The 23987-nt window shown below is 42.3% G+C and overlaps 1 protein-coding gene across 7 annotated transcripts in view; it reads right to left on the bottom strand.

Annotated features, from left to right (window-relative positions):
• Positions 1-23987, bottom strand: part of CADM1 (cell adhesion molecule 1) — a 564860-nt gene that overhangs the window by 115646 nt on the left and 425227 nt on the right. For 6 of the 7 annotated variants that reach the window (XM_029572377.1, XM_029572372.1, XM_029572371.1 and 3 more), the window contains one exon: positions 23591-23650. The exons of the other annotated variant lie outside the window; for it this stretch is intronic. Coding sequence is in view for 3 of the 6 variants with exons in the window: in XM_029572372.1 (XP_029428232.1) it covers positions 23591-23650 (60 nt within the window). In the remaining 3 variants the exon portion in view is untranslated. The remainder of the gene's footprint in view (positions 1-23590; positions 23651-23987) is intronic. 7 annotated transcript variants of the gene reach the window in all.

Raw genomic sequence — 23987 nt, 5'->3', positions numbered from 1 at the left:
TACTTTCTTCATCTCCCTCAGTTTCACCAGATATTCTTCCTTGTGTCCCTTCCTTTGGGATCCTTTATATTTCTTGAACACTGTTCTTTTTGCTTTTATTTTATCAGCCACCTCCTTTGAGAACCAGAGAGGTTTCTTATTTCTTTTGCTTTTGTTTACTTTTCTAACACATAGATTAGTTGCCTTTGTAATTGCTCCTTTTAGTTTGGCCCACTGGTGTTCCACCTCTCTCAACTTCTCCTGGTTGTGGGCTGTGAGCTGCATTAATATACCTGATGATCTATTTATAACAAATTACTATATTCTGATTTCTAGTCTGTTTTGTCAAGTGTTATTGTCAGGTGTTAGAGGTGGACTCACTGCAGCTGATGGTCAGGATCAAGGCACCAGATCAGAATCAGGAGGCATAGTCATACAGGCAGGGTCGAGGCAAGCAGAGTTCACACAATGTCAGGGGTGGGGATGGGGAGGAGGCAGGTGGAACTCAGAGTCAAGATGGCAACACACAGGAGCACACGGAACCAAAACCCTGCTGCTCATGGGACTGAGCTTCCTTTATAGTAAAGCAGTTATGATGTCATCAGGATGCACCCACAGGAAATCCTGTGTGCTGGGCCTGTAAAACTGCTGACTTGGTGAGGCTCCTTAAACAGAGCTGCAGGATGCACCAGACGATCAGGATGCCAGGAGCCATGCTGGACTCAGGACCTTGAGAAATGTGATGCTAACTGCTGTGCAGCAGCACACAGTTGGCAGCATATTAGAATTATTCTTGATGTCATGTAATAAATGAAATAAAAAGCTTAAAAAAATATAAAGTTTTAAGGAACAGTTCACTTAATACAAATTGGATTTTGAAAAAGCAATACCATAACAGAAAAATAAAAAAGTTTGTGTGGTTAAATGAAACAAAACCATAAAGTGAAGAGAGACCTATGAAGAAAGGAAGAGAGCACAGACAGCATCCGACTAGTACTGGTATTGCAACGTACACCTGAAAGTCAACTTTTGATGAATACAAAAAACACGGTTAGTATTTTGCATCTGTGTTCAGGAACACAGGTAAAGACAGTTTTGGTCATGGGATGGGATCTTCTCACATTTTTTGAGTTAATGTATTTAGTTATGTTTCCCCTCATCTTATCTGGTCAATTTTCTCTGATACAGTCACAGCTTTGGTGCTCCTGGTCCCAGATATCACTCCATGTAGAAATCTCCCTTCTGCATAACCTTGGCATTCTCAATCACATTATTCCTACAGTCTTTGGCCTAAACTCCCCATGTGGTCTCTACTTCTTTCTCTCCATTCCATGCCCCTCCTCTTCACATCTGTTTCACATTAGAAAGATTGTCTCTTTACTGCTTCCAAACCTATACCTCATCAGGAAACCATCATTTATGACTTTTTCCTCCTCTTCTGACACTTAGGCATCCATCATGTGTGCCTGTTGACATTTTCTCTCTTATTTGCCCTCATGTGTTACAGCCAAGTACTGCAGCAGTCTCCAGGGACTGGGAATACTATTCAGACTCAAGAGTTCACCCACAGCAGATTCCAGAGGACCCCCCGGCCAAGGATTGTTGCTGTGATGGGCGGACCATATTGAAGTTTTTAAATAAGTGGTTGTGAACATTTCATGATGCCTTAGCCACAGTAGGATACACAATCCTGGCAATTTTAACAATATATCACACCATCAATCAAAATTTATCATATAGTGACATAATTTAATATTGTACATTTTATTTCAATTACAAAAAATATTTTAATAAAGATCTTTTCACAATAATTTACATATTGAATATAAAAGGAATACATATTTCCAAAAAACAATTAGATAAACATTCACACATCCACACACACACACATTAAAAATACTTATTAATTATCTCTCTCGTAGTGAAATTATTTTTATCCGTTATTATTGAGAAAATTCTCTTTATCCTTCTTTGCAAGACTTTATAATACTCCCGACATGTTTCGCCTTCTCACAGGCTTCTTCAAGGAGAGACTGTTTCATTTCACTACTGGACCCTTATCTTTCAAACGATCTTTCCAATATCCCCATGTATTTATATTCCACAAAAAGAATTTTTAAATTACAAACATTTTCATAATCCTTCAACAACTTTTTTATAAAAAACTTTTAGTAATTATATATGTGCCCAATAACCCATAAGCACATATATAAAAAAACATACCTTAAATCCCAACTTTTATTCTCAAACAATTCCACCGAATGAGTGTCCAATTCTCACTTAGCTTTTCTTGCTTCTGATTGTTTCCTCTAAAAAAGACAAACACAATCCATATTCCCCAAAAAAGCAACAAAAGGGACCACATGAGAAACTGAAAGAAGCAAATGACTCACCCTCCAACAAGCTCACTTCCAACTGATGCCTCAAGGGACAAATAAACTCGCCTCTTTGGACAATCCAACTCATTTCTTCCTTAGCAAGCTTAGCAAGAAAAGCTAAGTGAGAATTGGACATTCAATCGGTGGAATTGTTTGAGAAATAAAAGTTGGGATTTGAGGTATGTTTTTTATATATGTGCTTATGGGATATTGGGCACATATATAATTACTAAAAGTCTTTTATAAAAAAGTTGTTGAAGGATTATGAAAATGTTATTTAAAAATTCTTTTTGTAGAATATAAATACATGGGGATACTTGGAAAGATCGTTTGAAACATAAGGGTCCAGTAGTGAAATGAAACAGTCTCTCCTGAAGAAGCCTGTGAGAAGGTGAAACATGTCAGGAGTATTATAAAGTCTTGCAAAGAAGGATAAAGAGTTTTCTCAATAATAACGGATAAAATTAATTTCACTACGAGAGAGATAATTAATAAGTATTTTTAATGTGTGTGTGGATGGATGTGTGAATGTTTTTTATCTAATTGTTTTTTGGAAATATGTATTCCTTTTATATTCAATATGTAAATTATTGTGAAAAGATCTTTATTAAAATATTTTTTGTAATTGAAATAAAATGTACAATATTAAATTATATGTCACTATATGATAAATTTAGCCATAGTAGGTGCACTCAGACTGAGTTGGTAGCCCACAGTAAAAGGAGAAAATCTTGTAAGGTCTACCATTCCACCCTCGCCTTTAATCAATAATAAAAATGTATATAACTGACACATGTATGTCCAGTTCTAGTAGCAGGGTCATTTCCAAAGAGAGAAGGCCTAGAGGGAACGCTATCAGAAGGCATGGCCCAGCATAGGTTGGTCTTTGGCACGCATTCTTTTGGAGGTTTGGCTTCTAGAATTGGAATACTGTATACAGTTCTGAAAGTGGCACCTCAGAAATTACGTAGATAGGGCGCAGGTGGCCTCAGAAAGGGTACACACTAAAAGCCTGAGACATACCCCACAGGACAGGAGAGACAGGGGAGTGGATATGATAGAGACATGTAAATACCATAATGGTATAAACAGTGTGCAGAAAGCCAATTTTTTTCATAAGGGAGAACAAGAGCTCATGGTATGAAGCTCCAAGTAGTTAGACTCTGGATCATCATCAGAAAGGAGGGGGTGGAGGCACAAACAAGATTCAAGCACGGGATAGGCACAGGGGATCCCTAGCTGCAAAGAAGTGAAGGGAAAGTAAGAGATCAACTGGCGTCTACGGCAGTGCACCAGGAATAAAGCTGGGCAGACTACATAGGCCTAATGGTCTTTTATCTGTGTCATATTCTCTGTTTCTGCAACCTGTTGCTGCAGCTTGCTACCCAGCAGATCAAGACATGGCAGCAAATGTAGCGTCCAGCCAATTAGGAATTTCTCATAGACATTTCATTAGCATGCAACTTATTGAACGTTTTGTGATTAGCATGGTTAATGAATTGGCAATTACTGTATCTCAGCGGGTTGGAGTAATTGATAACCAAAGTCTTGCTGCAAACTGCTGATTGTTTTATACTAGAAAGACTGAAAACAGACACAGAGACACTGTTAACCTCCTTAGGGCCACTCCTATGTCTTCATTTTGCTGACTTAATAATTCCTCTTCTACTGCATCCTTCATGTCAATTTCCCCCATGCTCTCACGTTCTCCAGAAAAAATGATTTTTTTTTTTAAGTATGCATAATTTTTTTTGTTTGCTTTAGGTTGATATTCATTATTGGAAGATTCTAGAAGCAGCCAGTTTAATGGCTGAGAAAGCAGAGTAACTGGAGCCTGTGCATGTATGTCACATTATATACCCAGGTTCTCAAAAGTTATGATCTTTTCAATTTAACTTCATTTTTAAAAAAATATTATTCTTTTATGCATTGCAGATTTTCCAAAGACACGCTCCCCATCCCCTAATCCAGATAAAGCTGTCAGTGCAGAGACAGGAAGACGACTTTGTACTTTTCACCAAGGCTGTCCATAGTCACCCACCATATTTGAAGACTTGCCAAGTAATTCTGACAAGGACCGGAATGCGTTAATGAGATAACACTCAACAGCACTCAGACAAATAGAGGATGTATTAGCTCATAGGATCACGTGCTGTCTCTCATCTCATTATCCACTGTGAAAAAAGCAAAGTCTAGAACTACACAGGAACTTAAGAGTTCATCTTCTGACTTCATGATGTGTGCATTACTGGAGCAGTCTGTGTTTGTGCATGTCTTGCAGTGGCTCGGAGGGTGGAGGAGAGAGGAGGTGGAGAGATCGGTTAAGGGGGTTGGTGCAGGGGATAGTTGTAGTGGTGTGGTGGGGAAGATGAGGGTGGGGTTGGTGAGGTTGAGGGAGTGGGTTAAGGCGTTCTGTTTTCAATATTCAGGCCGATTCAATACAGTGTGCTCAGGCTAGCGCACTGGGCAACACTCTATTGGACGTGCATTTTGGATGCGCTAAAATAATCCCCTATGCAAAACAGGTATTAGTGCATCCAAAACATGCATCCAATTCAGTACATAGCTAACAGCACTCATCACAAGCAAATTGCATGTAGATGAGGCTATTAGCTATTACCCCGCATTGACAAAAATTGCCATGCAGCCAAGGTGCCTATTTTAACGTGGCGCATTTAACACCTGTCCAAAAGCTGGCGAGAAAACATGCCATGCTCAAGGGCTCACTGAAAAAAACCCCCAAAACTCCTGCTTTCTGTGATTTCTCTTATTAGTATAGCCATGATACCAAGTACAAGGAACCACAAAAAGCAGAATCAAGCTGCGCTCAAGGGCTCAACAAAGAAAAATCCTGCTTTCTGCGGTTCCTCATTGGGAGGACCACAGAAAGCAGCATCCAAGGTCTGGCTCAACTGGAACCCCTGCCAAAGGTAAGTGAAGGCGTGAATACATTAATATTAAGTGTACTTAATATTTATTCACTCCTTCACTTACTGTTGATTGGTCCATTCATTGTCACATGTACTGAAAGAACCAATCTCCTTTCAGAAGGTTGTCCTGAAAGGAGATTGGTCCTTTCACTGACAGTAAAAAGGACCAATCAAGAACAGCCCTGCCAGGGGTGGGGAGGGAGCTCTGGCCAGGCTGTTGTGGCCTTACAGCCACGTCTCCTGGGTTCCCAATGCAGAGTGCTAGGGACCCACAAATTATCCATTGCACATCCCTGTTAGTGCAGCAGCTCATTTGCCTATTGCATCAAGCACCCAGGAGAGGTGGATGTGTGCACATTCAAAAAACATGCACCCAATTTGGATGCACGTTTTTTTACGCGATAATATTGCATCGCATGAATCTCTTTATTCAAATTTCAAAATTAACAAATCAAGAAAGCTTGACTTTGAAAAAAATGATGAAAAAAAAAAAAAAGGAAAAAAAACAATTCTCATCATTAGTCAGATCACACTAGTGGAGAATTAAGCAAGAATAAAGAATATCCCCTTAATCAAGGTTAAACAATTAAGGCAGGGTTTTCTTAACAATTCTTGATAGAGCATCACTGGGAGACGTCCTGCTGCATTAAAAAAAAACAAAAAAAAAAAACTTCCAACTGATCTGGATCAAAAAATATATATATTTCACACCATCCAATTTCAAAATACATTTACAGGGAAAACGTAAACGGAAAATAGCACCTAGAGCCAAGACTCTTTGACTTTTTTGCAAGAAACAATTTTCTTCTTTGTTGCGTTTCCCTAGAAACATCAGGGAACACAGCAATATTCTGACCTAAAAAAAGAGAGTACTCTATAGACGAAAAAACAGTTTCAATGTCCATTTCTTAACTGGCTGAAGTGCAAATATAACCAAAAGGTTTGCTCTATTTGTAACTGCAGTTTGGGATTGTTCTAAAAATCCTATGAGGTCAAGACTATCTGAAGACACATCTGGTCTCAAAAAAGGCTCTGTAGAGAAAGCATCAGCATGATTAGGCAAATAAAATCTCTTTGAAATCAGCAGAAGAGATTCCTTAGGAATTTTCAATAATTCTACATAAAATTTACACAGCTCTAATGGGGAAATTTGAAGGAAAACTGAGGAATCTCAAATATAACCTTCTTGAAAAGTTATCCATATTCTGAATCTTATGAAGTAATTATCTCTTTATTAAACTTGCTTATCTTTCTTTAAGATTACTTCACAATCATGTAACCTCTTATATGATTTCTTAACCTCCTCAATTTCTTTTTTCTACTCCTTAGTCACTTGTGAATGCATGTTAACTTGCATAGACAAATCCTCCATTAAGGACAATGTTTTATCAATCTTTGAAGAAATTGATGTTTCCAATCCCATGAGGGTAATAACAGCAGGCTTCACTAGCCCAGGTTGATCTAATATCCCTGAAGTCATTTGGGAATCTTCTAAAACAGGGAGTTCCCAACAGCAGGAACATCCCCATTATGTAGAGAGACACTAATGGGAGATACCCCCATAATGGCCCCTCTCCCACATCCTGCAGAGACCTCAGGGCCCACTTGAGAAGAAAATCAGTCAACAGGACTCAAGGAATGGAATGGCTTGCCTGTGAGGAAAGGCTAAAGAGGTTAGGGCTGTTCAGCTTGAAGAAGAGACAGCTAAGGGGAGCTACGATAGAGGTCTATAAAATCATGAGATGTCTCGAATGGCTAAATGTGAATCAGTTATTTACTCTTTCAGATAATAGAAGGACTAGGAGGCACTCTATGAACTTAGCAAGAAGCACATTTAAAACTAATTAGAGAAAAGTCTTTTACTCAACGCACAATTAAGCTCTGGAATTTGTTGCCAGAGGATGTGGTTAGGGCAGTTAATATAGCTGGGTTTAAAAAAGGTTTGGATAAGTTCTTGGAGAAGTCCATTAACTGCTATTAATCAAGCTGACTTAAGGAATAGCCACTATTACTGGCATTAGAAGCATGGGATCTACTTAATGTTTTGGGTACTTGCCAGGTTCCTATGGCCTGGATTGGCCACTATTGGAAACAGGATGCTGGGCTTGATGGACCCTTGGTCTGACCCAGTGTGGCAACTTCTTAGGTTCTTAAGGAAACAGTCTTTGGTGGATGGAGAAACACTTCCAAGCCTAACTCAGTACCTTGGTGCCGAACAAAATGGAAGGCTTCCAAAGTGGGCTAAGCAGATGAAGAGACAGTAGATGACATGGATAAGTAGACTAACAACTACTTTCTTTTTCTCGCCCATTCCAAAACCTCCAAAAACATGGAGATGGAGCAGATGTAAAACCAGCCCTAGGGGTGAACCCCTTTGGCGTGTGGCTTTGGCATGCCATAGGGTGCAGATTTTGAGGAGCCCAGGTGCATTCAAATGAGGCCGAGCAGGTGCCAGTCCAAAGGGACCATGGTAAGGCCAGCAAGGCAGTGCTCCTTTTCACACTTTCCCCACATACTTGCCACAGGAGACAGATTTTAAAGAGCTTAGGCACATCCAAATTACATCAGGGAGGTTTCACAGGAGACTCAGGAACCAATTCAAAGGGGCAATGGTAAGGTCAGCAAGACAGAGCTCCTTCTCATACTCTCCCCTTGGGTTAAGGTTTTGAGGCAATGCTTTGTGTGTATGGCCAGGTGGTGGTGAAGTAGGGATGTGGTCTATGTGCTGGGATGGGGTAGAGAAAGGGGATGCATGTGGAGGGGTGGTTGGGTTGCACGGAATGGGTGAGGGACTGTGGTGTATGTGTGTGCAAAACTAGCAGATGGCTCATGACAGGATCAGGGCTCCGGGGTCCAGAGGGGACTCCTGCAAGGTGTTTGCTGCCAGCTCCATTTCATCTTCAGCTGGCAGGGTCTCATGAAACCCTGCCAGCCCCACTGCTCTGCCAGCCGCCAGATCCTTCTCTTCTTTGACTAGCAGTCCTTGAGGAGTCCCCCAACCCTGCTGCTTCAGCTGCCAGATTGCTACAGTGGCAGTCTCTACCATACTAGTGCTTATATTCTGGCTTGAATGACCTGTCCAGCACCTGTGACATCAGAATTAGAGATGGACAGATGAAATAAAAACATAGGTCCTTTTTTATTTCATTAAATTTACTGACAATAGGAATACCACTGAAGGAAATCTACATAAAATCTTTTGATTGTAAATACACACAGGCTGATGTAATATCATGTAAAAAACGTGCGTCCAAACTGGGAGCATATTTTTTTGAATGCGCGCACATCCATCTCTCCTGGGCAGTTGATGCAATAGGCAAAGGAGCGGCTGCACTAAAAGGGATGTGCAATGGATAATTTGTACGTCCCTAGCATTCTGCATAGGGCGCCCAAGAGAGTGGCTGTGCATTCTAGGGATGTGCATCATTTTTTTTTGACGAATTAAAATATTTTCTAATTCATCATGTATCGGCACAACCGATAAACGATCACATTTTCCACGAATTTTCGGGACAAATCGTTTTTCGGTTTAGTGTGCGCTAAACTCCTGACAGTGCGCACTAACGTTTTTAATCCAGAAACAATTCGCAAAAAAAAAAAAAAAAAAAATACCAAACCGTGGGAGATACGAAATTTCCCACAGTTTTACGAAATCGAAAGCGGAAACGATCGCCGGCACAATGCACATCTCTAGTGCATTCACAACAGCCTGGCCAGAGCTTCCTTCCCTCCCCCAGCTGGGTTGTTCCCAATTGGTCTTTTTCACTGACAATGTCAGGTTGTCCTGAAAGGGGACTGGTCCTTTCACTGACATGTGACAGTGAATGGACAAATTGGCAGTAAGTGAAGGAGTCAATAAATTAATATTAAGTGCCTAACACTCAATATTAATTTATTGGGCCAGAGCTTGGGGATGCTGCTTTCTGTGGTTCCTCCTACTGTATCATGACGATACTAATAGGAGGAGTCACAGAAATAATTGTTTTTGGTTTTTTCATGAGTTCTTGAGCGTGGCATGCTTTAACATCTGCTCCCAAGCAGGCATTAAATTTGCTGCGTTAAAATGGGCACCTTAGCCTATGGGCAATTTTTGGCATTGCAGGGTAATAGCTAATAGCCTCATCTACATGGAATTTGCATGTGATGAGCACCATTAGCTATGCGCTCGACTGGATGTACATTCTGGACGTGCTAATCCCAGTATTGCATCAGGTATAAGTTTAGCACATTCAAAACGCACACCCAACCACGTGTTAAATGGTGCACTGACCTGAACACCCAATATTGCTTTGGCTGACAAGGTGACACATGTGGGGCTGTTATATGATCACACCACACACACATATCACATTATGCTTAATTAAAGATATGCAGAAATCGGAGTAAGTCCAAAAGAGACAAACAGAAATAAGTAGAGACCTGAAAAATGTGACCTGTGAGGAGATTGTGAAGAAGCTGGGCTTATTTAGTTCATAAAGACGACTGAGGGTTGACTTGTTAGCAATTTTTAGATCAATGAAAGGGAGGGTGTGGAGTAGGGAAGATGGTGAAATACACAGAGGACATTCCACCTCAGAACATTAGAAAATACTTTCTGACTGTATGGAAAGTTACGCACTGAAAATGTTATTTTTGAGAAGAGGTTGTGGGTACCTCTCCATCAATGGAGAATTTTAAGAGTAGATTAAGACGTACATCTGAAATGGCTCAGGTAACGGAGAAGCTGCCTGGAGACAGATGGACAGACAAAATCACAGGTCTCTTCCAGCCCTAATTTTCTGATTCCATGGACCAACGCCTCTACGAGTCCAGGACATCTCATGCCACACAAAAATAGAAAGAAGTTAAATAATTAGTGCTGCTGTGCTTCGCGGCTCCTCTTGTCCAAGCAGGAGGCGATGATGTCTCAAACAATAAGATACACCGCTCACTTTCAAGCATTTCTTGTTTTCTCTGGTTATGGCTGGAAGAACAGGCCAGTGTGGATTCAGCGTTTGCCAACAAATTCATTAGCTCCCTGTTTCTCTTAAAACCAAGCTAAATAAGACAGCTTAATTAACAGGGTAGAAAGAGCAGTAGTAACCGCCTTCCCCAAAACACCAAAACAAAACAATAGATGGTGTAGAAAATAAATGCCACAGACTCCAATGCCATGAAGTCATTCTCAGCATGGATGTTGTTTTAATCCACTGTTTGTTTAGTGCTTTGAAAGAACGATAGCTACTGATTGAAACCGAGGACTGAATAAATGGGGTTTTACTTACAAAGGCAACTTTCGAAAACTGGAGATTGGTAATGAAGTCAGCGGCTTGGGATGCAAAAGGCAGTGAAGAGATAAAGACTGAATAAATCTTCTGAAGAGCCGGGTCTGCGACTGGTAAGGCACATTTAAAAAAAAAAAAAAAAAGAGAGAGGCTTTTTCATCTGCTCCTTACAACCTGTGCCTTGGGGTTTTGTCTACGCTCTACCAATACATCACGTGGATACTATAAAGCAGATGGTACCTTTTCCCCTTCCCACTGTTAGTAACATGTGGAAAGGCATGGAGCATACTATGGGAGAGCAAAGGACCGATGGAGGCTAAGAGAGAGACAGCTAGAACACATGATAAGGAGAATAAAAATATGTACACATTGGACATCGCAGTGTTCATCTGACCAGGATACCGATGCTCTTTAGAATTGTTAATGCATTAAGCCGGTTCAATCTCTGAGTCAGTTCTTCTGTTTCCCCGGTCGGCTGATGACAGGATCCATGGTCAATGCTCAAGGGTGACACCTGGTGGCCGAGTTCAGAGCCCATGATTGCAAGGTTCCAGAGGGAGCTCTGCCGCACGGCCCCTGGCCCAGGGGACCATCACTTATTTGACCAGACCAGGTATATGTTGGGGTGGGGGGAGGACATACAATTTTTAAAATCCCTGAGTAGGTGCAAATGGAGGCTTATGGCACCAGATCCCAGCCCTGATTCCAGCCGAGTGGGATGTACAAAGGAATAGGAAGAAACCGCTGGTTCACAAAATAAATAAATAACATTTGTAACGAGGAACTGAGAGTAGCCACGCCTGGGGTGATGTTGGTGCCTGATGTATAAATTAGCTTCCAAAGTGGGATGCAAGAGAAGGGAAGAAAACATTGTTATTCATTAACACTCACTTTTATCTGGGGAAACAAAGGCTTACGGAGAAAGTGCTCACAGAGAACCAGTGGTAGAACTGAAATTAGAACTATTTTTTGGGGGGTGGTGTAATTTTTCTGATCTGCAGGTGATGAAAGCATTTCTCATCTCATTTACCCGTGCATGCAGTATAGAGGTAACAAATGAGAGGTAGGAGCAGATCAGCAGTTTTCACAGGAGAGACTTAAGTCAATAAGACTCAGGCTCTGTCAGCGTTCTCCAACTCTTAATAAATAAAACGGATACAAAATATTAGCTGAACATGCAGGGTCTAAATCACCAAGCCTTTTAGTGTTCCAGGGGAGTGGCTCTGTCATCCTCTCTCTCAGCATGTTCCCCATTTGCAGGGTCTGCATCAAGGCCAATCCTTGCAGAGTCGGTGCAGGTGAAACCTCTCCTCCTGTTTTGCCCACTCAAGATTTTCCTGCCATTCTGAATTGCTCAAAGCTTTTCCAGATTTTAAAAAAAAAAAAAAAAAAAAGGAAAATGCTTAGCACTGCTGATGGTATACACAGCAGAGGATGTTTACAGGAATGCTTCACGTATGTGCTGAAAAAAACGGAAACTCCAAATCACTGGCATCTTCCCACATCACCACAAGCAAGAGAGATGGAAGGAAAGAGGAGGCGGCTCTTACGCGTCATCCTTGGACATTCATCATACACATATTTGGAGCAGATCAAGCGAGAACATTCAAAAGGAAATCTGCTCCATCATTAGCCACTTAAGAGTGGAGGGTCATTCCATGTCAAGTGGACCAGTGGTCCCCACTCGACCATCTCTGATTTTGCTGAAAATTTATAAGGATGTACATGTATGTTTGAAACTAGGTTCTGTAAAGTTTTAGGGCCAGATATCAAATACTTGGGGCACTGTTGCCCTTTCACTGGAGGTCCCACCAAGCCCGCGGCTTCAGCTACGAGGATTTTGCAAACTTTGGCACATAGCCATTATAGAAATATAGTGGCTATGATGCTGAAATTGGACATACTAGCTCAACTTTTGCTGGTGAACACGAAAAAATTAGTACCAGCAATCACAAAACAACATGTCGGTCTTAATTTAGTGTCAAAGTGGCTTAAAAATCACGCGACATGACATTTAAGCCATACTTTGACCAAGTATAACTCAAAACCAAAAACCACTAGTAACTGGTGCTTTACCCTGTATACCAAACAGCTACATGACTTTGCATTGCTGCAATATCAGGGTCAAAGCATATGTATTTGTGGAGATATTCACACCCACATATGATGAAAAACGTTTAATGATCAAATCTGACCTATTTTCAAGGTCAAATATCTCAAGAAGGGTACCCCTAAAATCTATTTATTTTGATATCAGTGGAAAGAGCAAATTTTTCTCTACAAGGATCATCATTTTCTTTTTTGGAGTCTCTCAGTTTAAGAAAAGAAAAATGCCACTGAACATGGCGTTTTTTAATCATATGCAATGAATGGTAACTGCACTATTTAAACCCTTGCGTTGGTCCATGGTGGTTATACCACTACCAATTCCCTAAGAATTGGTATTATAATCCTATTAAGAATTGTAATAATGCCAAGTCTTTTGAGAATTGGCAGCCCCATCGCCTAGGGGCCACGCCCGATAGCCGTGCAAGGCCAGCCACGGGCGGTCTCTTTATCGCAGGTTCCGAAGCCTGAGGGTGGGTGTCTTAGCCTAGGATCCCAAGCCTAATATTGGGTATCTTTTGTTGGTTCCCAAGCCATAAAGTGCCCAGGAGGGGGGTCCTGACCTTCCCTCTCCCCCCCCCCCCCCCCCCCGCCAAATCCAGCGTCCCTTTTTCAGCGGATTTTGTCCTCCTCATGCACAAATCTTATCTAGCTAGCCTGCATGAGCTGGACAAAAGCCCCCCCCTTGCCCCCCCCACCAAAAATCCCTCACTCAGCGCCGTTGACCACTGGACCGGCCGCGGAGCCCCAGGGACTGGTGCGGGTGGTCCCGGGGGTGCTCCTCCCCCCCCCCCCCCGGTGTCTCCCGTGTCCTTGGACCCCGCTGCTTCCTCGGATTCGGCGGATGCCCCCCCCAGAAGGGGATGACCCTAGAGCCCTCCGTCTTTTTCGTAAGGAGGAATTAGAGCCCCTCCTCCCTTTTGTTTTGCAGGAGCTGGGTCTGGAGAGTCCCTCCGTGGATAATCTCATGGCCTCGCTCCCTAAGGATATGAACCCGGTTCTGGGAGGGCTCCGGGCTCCGGCCTCGGCCTTTCCCTTCCACCCCATGCTTAAGCTCCTTATCCTGCGGGAATGGGAGGCTCCTGAGGCTTCGGAACCTGCGATAAAGAGACCGCCCGTGGCTGGCCTTGCACGGCTATCGGGCGTGGCCCCTAGGCGATGGGGCTGCCAATTCTCAAAAGACTTGGCATTATTACAATTCTTAATAGGATTATAATACCAATTCTTAGGGAATTGGTAGTGGTATAACCACCATGGACCAACGCAAGGGTTTAAATAGTGCAGTTACCATTCATTGCATATGATTAAAAAACGCTATGTTCAGTGGCATTTTTCTTTTCTTAAACTGAGAGACTCCAAAAAAGAAAATGATGATCCTTGTAGAGAAAAATTTGCTCTTTCCACTGATATCAAAATAAATAGATTTTAGGGGTACCCTTTTTGAGATAATTGATCTTAAAAATAGGTCAGATTTGATCATTAAACGTTTTTCATCATATGTGGGTGTGAATATCTCCACAAATACATATGCTTTGACCCTGATATTGCAGCAATGCAAAGTCATGTAGCTGTTTGGTATACAGGGTAAAGCACCAGTTACTAGTGGTGTTTGATTTTGAGTTATACTTGGTCAAAGTATGGCTTAAATGTCATGTCGCGTGATTTTTAAGCCACTTTGACACTAAATTAAGACCGACATGTTGTTTTGTGATTGCTGGTACTAATTTTTTCGTGTTCACCAGCAAAAGTTGAGCTAGTATGTCCAATTTCAGCATCATAGCCACTATATTTCTATAATGGCTATGTGCCAAAGTTTGCAAAATCCTCGTAGCTGAAGCCGCGGGCTTGGTGGGACCTCCAGTGAAAGGGCAACAGTGCCACAGGTATTTGATATCTGGCCCTAAAACTTTACAGAACCTCGTTTCAAACATACATGTACATCCTTATAAATTTTCAGCAAAATCAGAGATGGTCGAGTGGGGACGATTTTAAAAACTGGTCCACTTGATGTGGAATGTCCCTGAGTCACAAGCAGGCAGAGCTAGGGATGCCCAATGCTTGGCAATTATGAGTCCACATATTGGGAAAAACAAGGTTGTATGCCCCCGTTACAGCTTAACCCAGTGTAATGAAGAGGCAGGTGTGAATGGCTATGACTGTTGTGGCAACTCTCTTTTCTTTTTGGCAGCATGCCAGTGTCTTAGTGCCCATTCACAAGGATGCATATTCATTAGTGATACTCTCCTGCTCTATGTCTAAGGGTAGAACCTTGGCATAATCAAAACCGGGAATGAGTCCTCTGAAAAATGCAGAGCCATCTCAGCAACCACTGGTTGGGCAGACCTGGTTATAGCTAATAGGCTGGTAGTGAAGCCTCAAAAAGAAACTACCTAGGATATTTCTCTTTGAAAATTTGCTAAAACCTATGCAGATACAAAAATATCTTGTGTTTCCTCTATCTTCGAATGAACTACGTGCTGGAAAATACATACACATACAACAAAGCACTGTTTATCCAGAATGGTTGGGCCAAGACCGCTCTAGATAAAACTGTGTTTTGGGATAAGGGAAATTTTGAGTCCTCACTTCCCCTACCCCATATCATGGCCCAACCCTCTTGCTATCTGACTTGAGCCCCTCCTGCCCATGTCTCAACCTGGCCTCAGCCCTTCTTGTATTTGTTCCTGCTGCGGACATCTCCCTTTCTGTCAAGGTTCACAGGTGTTGAAAGTGTGGAGGTGTTCCATCAATTAATCAAGAGAGTACCATGCAGTTCAAACAGCTGATCTGAGCTGTGAACAGTGAGAGAGATAGAGAGAAGTGATGGCAGGAGCGGGGAAGAGATGAGTCCAGCAAGAGATACATTTTCACATAATGAGATTTTCTGGATAATGGGTCTCTGGATATATAATGCTCTACTGTGTTTGAACATTTGATCTCCATATGAATTTCCTTTCCCATTCCCATCACCTCACCTTGCCTCTACAACACCCATTTTTTGAGCAGCTATATTTAGCTGCTTGGTAGGACTAGATTTTCGAAGAGGGTGACCTAAGCAACTAACTCCTGAAGTTAAGTGTCTAGACCATTTGAACATCTACCCCTTGATAAATTACACCTGTTACATCATGCACTGCAAGAACGACTCAAGACTGGCTACTGATATGGCACACCAATAAAAACAAAAGACAAATTCATCCATAGGGAAGGCCATTACCTCTATCTATTATTTACATCAAATATAGTAACAGTTAATGCAGACAGATAAAGACCAAAATGATCCATCCAGTAAGCCCAGCAAGTTGCTTAGGGTAGTAACATAGATTACCCCATTTCATCATTCCCACTAAGGATCCTTTCCATTTGACCCATGACCTTTTGAATTCCATTACCATTCTCATCTTCACCGCCTCTTCCAGGAGGGCAATTCCATGCATTCATCATCTTTTCTGTGAAAACTACTGCAGTGTGAAGAGCATGAACAAAGGACCTGCATGGTCTAGAAATCTTATATGCAGCATCATCTCTGGAACATTCTTAAGCTGGGTCAATAAGAGTGTCACGGCCTACAGCTTTCTCAAGGACCAATAAGGATATGAAAACTCTTGCTTGAAACACAGAACATAAATGAGGTGGGAGGGAACACCCCAGGGCATGGTTTGAGCTGTAATGCAACAATCTGGGTTTCTCCAGGCAGGCACTGTAAGCATTGCATCTTTAGCAGGGACCCAGAATTATTGCATGCTAATAAATGTAAAAAACAAAAGAACCAAATCTAGTCTTATCACCGTAAACCATGCAAACAAAAACAAAGACTACAAAACTATTTTCAAACTGTGCACACCCAGTGTAATGCACTCTGTCCCGCTGGAGTTTATCAACTGTGGAGACGGTATCGTCCGGGATAAAGGTTCGCGTGCTGTGACACCTTAAGCTAAGTACATTACGATATCACATTCTTTTCATGCATTTTTTTCTCTGTTTTTAAACAGCATCTGTTCCATGATCTTTTGCAATTGACTCCTGAAGAAGCGATATTGATCGCGAAACACCGGCCGTTGTCGGGCTTAACATTAATTTTCCATGGAGGAACAGATATCGTTTATGTGATTGCCTAAAAAATTTTGAAATAATATAAAAAAGCATTTTGCATGGACGTATAAACACCGCAAATGACGAGTGGTCCGAATGGCAAGTGATTTACACGGCCGTTGTCAGGCTTGCTGATGCGGTTTCATCATCAAAAAATGTTTTGAAGTACTTTGCATTACACTGGGTGTGCACAGTTTGAAAATAGTTTTGTAGTCTTTGTTTTTGTTTGCATGCTAATAAATGTAACAGGGGCTTTGCAATGCTTATAAAAACATGCTTAATAAAAGACATAAAATGAAGCATCAAGTAATCCCTTGTTACTTCGAATCTACTGCTTCGATTCTTGCATATGTGATGGGTCTACAGTAGCACTGTGTTGCTACCCATCATGACATCATCCAACACCACTACCATGCGATGTCATCGAGCTCTCTAAAATGAAGATATAAAAAACAAACATTTCTGCTTGATTACAGCAAAATCTCATCAAGTGCCAAAAGTCACAGACCTCTGCCTAGTGCATACACTTCAAATGTTCTTGCTATGCATTTTATTAACTTTTCAGCACACCGAGTAATTTTAAAAGGTCCCTCTTGCTTATTTTCTCAAATGTCTATTTTAGTGAACGTACGCACATCTGAATGACCTCTTCTCCAAAACCACCTGGCAGGACCATAACATCCCCCATGACAAAACCCAAACCAATGTGGTTCATCCTTTGCTGAATTTCTCTCTGGCGCAGTTTCCCTGCAAATATCATCCTGACTAGCTGTCTTAAAAAAAAGAGATACAGCCTTTATGGGCAGTCATGTTTGCTACATTTAGAGTTTGAATTATATACTCTACTTGCCAGGAGCATAGTTAAATCTCTACAGCTGGGCATAACTATAATTTCTGAAGGCACACACACAGAGAGGAAAGACATCTATTTTATCACACTTACCACTGGCCTAACCCTATCGAGTCGTGCCGCTTAAAGCAGTAGTGGGGCCCAACTGAAAATGTTCTTTTTGAGACTACAGGACCAACGCTTCAACACATCTAGCTAATTTCTCACTGAACTGGCTGTCCATGTCCCACAAAATGGTGCATCAAGGCTCAGGCCTGAATCAGTGGGACAGAGGTCACTTGAGATATGTTCATCCAGGCTGCATAAGTACAGAACTGGCCAGGGGGCAACACTAACCAAAATGGGTTGCCTCCTTTACAGATAAGTAGCAGCAACTTAAGTTTAGTATTTGGTGTGCTACCAAGCAGACATAAGCGATATGCTAAAAATTATCAGGAGCCTTATCGGCTACCAAGACACAGGCTTTGCAGTCTCAAGTGTAGGTGCTTTGCCTTAAAAACATAAGAACATGCCATACTGGGTCAGACCAAGGGTCCATCAAGCCCAGCATCCTGTTTCCAACAGTGGCCAATCCAGGCCATAAGAACCTGGCAAGTACCCAAAAACTAAGTCTATTCCATGTTACCATTGCTAATGGCAGTGGCTATTCTCTAAGTGAACTTAATAGCAGGTAATGGACTTCTCCTCCAAGAACTTATCCAATCCTTTTTTAAACACAGCTACACTAACTGCACTAACCACATCCTCTGGCTACAAATTCCAGAGTTTAATTGTGCGTTGAGTAAAAAAGAACTTTCTCCAATTAGTTTTAAATGTGCCCCATGCTAACTTCATGGAGTGCCCCCTAGTCTTTCTATTATCCGAAAGAGTCATCAGGACTCTGCCCTTCTACCAGGAAGATAATCTTGCTGCAAGACTGTGCTCGAAGAAACCCTGCTACGTGTGCACCAGCCTCATCTTAATGTCTCTTGACCCACTGCCTCTGAGAGCTGAACCCAGGGCCAAACACAGAATTCCTGTTTCGCAGACAAGCGTGAAAGACACTCTCCAGGAGTTCAGATTCTTTCACTGATCTACTCGAGGGCTGAGCCACAGCACTCGTACACCAAGTGAGCACTCTTTCAAGGCTGCAAGATTAATTTCCAGGGTTAAAAAAAAAAAAATAGAAAGGTTCCCTCTGTCTTTTGGAGGTTTCATTACGGTTCTTGCTCTCCTCGATATTTCTAGCCATTGCTGGGTTTCATGAGGGTGCGGCTCTTCCAGAGCATGCTTTGCTGATAGAGCAGAGTGGGGTAATAGAAAGCCAAAGGGAAAGAAAAGGGATGCACCAGGTATATGCAATCTGAAATTCTTTTTTGGTATTTATCTGATGTCACTACCCAGGGTGCCTTAAAAAAAAAAAAAAAAAAAAGGTGAAGTCCATAAGGTGGCAGGAAAACAAGAAAAGATTTGGGTGTCATCCGAATAGCAAAGGCAGGAGCAACTGTGAAAAGAGACGAGGGAGCAGAGGCCACGGAGGTAAGTGGAGAACAAACAGGGGTCCAGGATGGATCCTCAGGGAGCTCTGGCAGTTAAAGGTGATGGGCTTAGATGACAAATCAACTAAAACTAGGGAAGACGCACAAAGAAGAGTGTGTCAGCCAATATGAGAGCCAGAAATGCCAAGGCATGGTGGTTTCCAAAACAGAATAAATAAAAGCAACAGCTTCAGTTATCTCAAATTGTCTTAAACATGTATAATGGCGTCATTATACGTGTTTAAGGTGCGTTGGTCTTCTGGAGAACACAGTGGAGAGATAAGTATTATTTAACGATCTGTTCCCCTGAAGCAGTTTGCTTAAACGAAACCCCAGCTGCTGTCGGATTGGGTACAATATCGCTATAGGAGGAGGGTTGTGCGTAATTTCAGAGACAATTTGCTGGGCTTTCCGTTGTTATACGTGGAGGTTTTATTGCATGTGTAAAATAAACAGGTTTATTTTGGAGGTAAATGACCGAGTAGACCGGAGGTGGCACAGGTTAGCCAGCCACACGCGTCTCTGGCTTGCTGATACCTCCTAACACTAATAGTATCGTCAATAGTGGTTTGATTTAAGATGACTGAAGCTGTTGCTTTCATGTACTTTGTCTTCACTCACTTCATGATTTGTAACGTTTGCAGTTTTTGACAGAGTCAGTGCACTTTTTTGTGATAGCGTGGTTTCCAAAACAGGACAGAATGGTCAGCTGTAACCAAGGATAAGGATAGTAGAAGAGCCGGCTCAATGAGCGCACAAAATACATATTCATATCCTCCAGTTCATAGATAGGTAGCCCGGTGATGGTGATCTCTGATGACTGAGCTGGTATGAAACACCAAACATCTGGAATTACAAGGTTGATGGGTGCTCACAGCTTGAGCACTAAAGCTGCTGCTGTAATATTAATAAAAGAGCTGTATTTGTCATTTATATGGACTGCCTGTATGTATGGGCAGCCATGTACAAGGCACCTCACATACTTACAATGTGCCCCAAGGACTGCACAAGAAAGCTGGAGCACGGGGAAGTTAAATGGCTCACTGAAGGATAGGCAGTGGACAGCTGAAGGTAGAACTGGAACTTTGGCAGCCATCTTGCAGAGCTCCGAGCTCTCTCGCCCATACTAGGCTAGTTGTTAGAGCCCTGAATTCTCTCAATGTTCAAGCATCCTGGAATACTTTCAGTTTTTTTCTCGCCTCTTTCTGAGCTGTTTGAAGCATTGTTATTTTTGCCTTTGCCTCTCTCCATGCTACTGTGAAACTCCATGTCCCATTTTCCTCCACTGGCCATTCCCAGGGCCATATTAGATCAGATTTATAGTCTGTCAGCAGAGGTGTGATTAGATGTCATCCTTGTCTTTCCATTACCCCTGATAGAGATAGATAAAATTCTATGGTGATGCATCGCCTGCCCTTTCAAAGGTTACTGGCAGCAGATGTTGGGAATCGATGCATCTCTGATCTGTCACAAAGCCCAGAGAAAGGGTGGTAAGCAAGGCTTTTGCCGAAATGCCCAGTGGAAAAGTTGGAAGCAAAAAATCCCCAAACACAACTGCAAAGAAGAGAGAAGCAGGAGGAGAATTCCAAGCACCGAGCACCAACAGCACGCTGGTTGGGAGTATAATAAAGTGAGTCGCATCAGCACCTTAGACTCCTTGTTCAATTAGAGGTTTAATAAGTAACTTAGCACGCATGACTGCCAGAATGCTCATGGTTCTTTAAAGCACTAGTGTTTAAAGGGGAGCGGGTGTTCTTTTTTCTGGGTAAGAGATGTTTGTCTGCAGGGATTATTTATAGACTCGCGCTGTGTGGCCTTTTGAGCCATTCCAGGTATCACTAGAAGGTCAAACAGCCACATCCGGACAGGTGAGAATCCCAAACAGACAAGACACCTCCTGGTGCACCGACCCAGCTTACAGAGCTAACTCGTGCAGTTCTGCGATAACGGCTTGCTGCCAGCAGTCCAGCAGATGGATGTTTCCACTGCAGGCCACAAAACACTACTAAAATAAAATTTATATTTGTTATACATTACCTATAAAATGTTCAGTTTGTCAGTGCTTGATAATAGGTTAACACGTGCTGTTGGCTGTGCCTCTTATAATCTGACGGCCACCGCTCCACTCCTTCGGCTGCCAGAGCTGCTGGCCTCATAGCCCTCTGGCACCAAACCTACACACAGTGATGCTCGTATACAGCAGGACTTACGTTAGCATCTCGCACGTCAATGAACCCGCACGCCTGTTTACATAGCCCCAGTGCATGCAGCATCTATAAGAGAGAACTCACATGGTGCCGCCTTACGCTGCTTGCAAAGCTTAGGCACCACGACCCGAAGGCTCAGAATTAAAAGTCAGACAAACGAGGTGCAAAGAGCTGACCTGTCAATTTGCACAGCTTTGAAACAGCACATTTTATGGCTCTCAAGGATTTCAATTTCTTGCAACTTCAGGAAGCAGGAAAAAATTGTTACAGAAAAAAAAAAAAATTGCAGCACAGCAACTTTGTAGACAAAATTCTACCCTGCACAAAAGTGCAACATTTTAAGAACTGGGTAAAAGTTCTGTGATACTTTTCCCACAAGACTTTGGCAGGAAATAATTTTCCCTTTCCTTGAAGCAGCAGGAAATTAAAATGTGTAAAAAGGAGGTGCTGATTTTCAGCCTGATCCTTAGAGGCTTTCTCAAAAGGCGCATGGTTAAGTGGCAAAGAGCACAGTGACTCAGTCTCCCCCTGTGCTCGGAGCAGATACCGGCACTGCCAGCCTCCAGCCACCTCGTGCAGTCGCGGGAATGACAGCCTCCTAATGCAAGAGGCAGGACCGGGCCCTGATCTGGAAGAGGCGAAGCATCAGCCGTCACATGCACTCAAGTCCTACCTTTGCTGAAATCCCAGGAATCTTTGCTCCCAGATGACCAATCAATGATGTCTGAAGACAGTGAGGAGCCAGCAACATCAGAAGTCAAGGGGATATGGAAAAAGAAACCATCCCCTTCTCCTCTCTAGTGTGTAACTAATTCATTAAGTGGAGTTTGACGACACCAGCTGACACGACTGCAGAAACGGTCCTTGCACAAGAACAGAGCGCGCTCACATAGGGTAATCCTATTCTGAAGACCAACTATTGATAAAGAATAACGCAATTTGCCAGACTACAGAAAATGCGTAGGAAGTCCTCAGTTCAAGATGTTTTCACTTACAAAGATTCAGAGTTAGGTTTCTAAACTGACACCCATCATCCAGTTTACAATATTTATTTTGACTCTAAGGCGCCAGGGCGTCTCCCAGAGGGCACATATTGGTGTGCTGATGGCCATGAGGCTTGGCGAGCTTGACGTCAATAGGACAAGTACCAGAGACGACCTCGCCTCAAAAACAAGAGTAATGCTTTCAAACGTCTCACTGCTTTTTTTTTTACAGTACTATATATTACTAAATTCTGGGTTATTTTGGTGAAAATTGGGTATTGGGTCCTTGTGCTGAAACCAATCTCTCCCATTTCTAACATTGCTGTTATAGGACAACCAGTTTCGACTTGAGCTATGTTTTTCAGAAACCAATTATGTCTTAAGCCTGGGGACCTGCTACACTTAAAATAATGCACATGGCCATGATACTTTATAGAACATCCTCCTCTAAAGCCATTACCTTAAAAATAAAAACAATACATTTTTTGCATAACTAAAATATTAAAAATACTTTGCTATGGCAACCACAACCTGTCATATAGGAGGAGAGAGAGGTTTGTTTTTAAACCTAGTGGGGAGGATGGCATCCTCGGGCCTGAAAGCACATTTACAAAGGGAAAACGCCCCATTAAAATGCAAGGCCAACTGGTGCCAAGGGTCCTTTGGTACACGTAGACTTTGCACTTGCTTTGCACCAACAAGCACCAAAGTTGGCACCGTAAATCACACACAAGGATTTCAAAATTAAGTCCCTGGGGTCCTGTTTGCCGGCCCCACCATCCTATGGCACAGGCAGAAGTATTGTTTATGATCTAGCACGGTTTCCACAGAGCCATAGGCTCTGTCATTACTGCATTGGCCCAATGTGGTTGATTATTTTTCTGTGTTCCTGTTTGTCTAGGTACTTGCTTGAGTTTAGGATTTAATTTTATTATTTTTGTGTGTAATGTCTGTTGTTGATCAATATTTTATTTGTAGTGGTTATGTGAATTTTTTTATGAACGTAGTTTGTAACCCACTGGATAGGCGAGATATAAATATTTATAAATAAATAAATAAAAATTCATGCAGTGTTACTTTTACCTACAAAAGGGGAATTGAGGAGCAATTTTCTGCCACTGATTTTACCTGGCTAACTGCTTAGTTACTCAGAATAAATCTTTGAAAATTGCTCTCATAGTGTGCAAATAAAATTTGTGTAATGAACCTGCAGAGCTATGATCAAGAGAGATAAGCGATACTTAAAAATGCACAGCTAGAAAGTGTAATTGTCAATATCCTTACCGGCGCTAATTAACTGGTCCAGGGAAGCTTCGGACAATCCCTGGAGACTGTTGCTTCCACCTGGGAAGGTAAAAACAAGACTTGGTTAGGATGGATGGCAAAGACTGGTGTTAAGTAGTGGCCATATATCTCTATTGACAATCAGGAAGCCATTTACCAAAGACCTATCCTTGTAGGAAGCTTAACAGGCACATTAGCAGGAAGTCACCTCTCAGAGGGCAACATCAGGGGGAGAAGCCATTCCCTGCAAAGATCCATTGTTAGGAAGTCTCCTCCTAAAGAACCACGTGACCAGGAAGCCACCTTCCAATGGGCCACATCAGTGGGAAGTCACGCCTCAGCCACATTAGGATGCCCCCTCTGAAACAGGCACATCGGCAGGAAGCTACCACCCAGA

Source organism: Rhinatrema bivittatum, chromosome 12 (genome assembly GCF_901001135.1).
Source record: "Rhinatrema bivittatum chromosome 12, aRhiBiv1.1, whole genome shotgun sequence".
Lineage (NCBI taxonomy): Eukaryota > Metazoa > Chordata > Amphibia > Gymnophiona > Rhinatrematidae > Rhinatrema > Rhinatrema bivittatum.
Note: the sequence above shows the minus strand (reverse complement) of the source record. Positions and strands in the feature narration are given on the sequence as shown.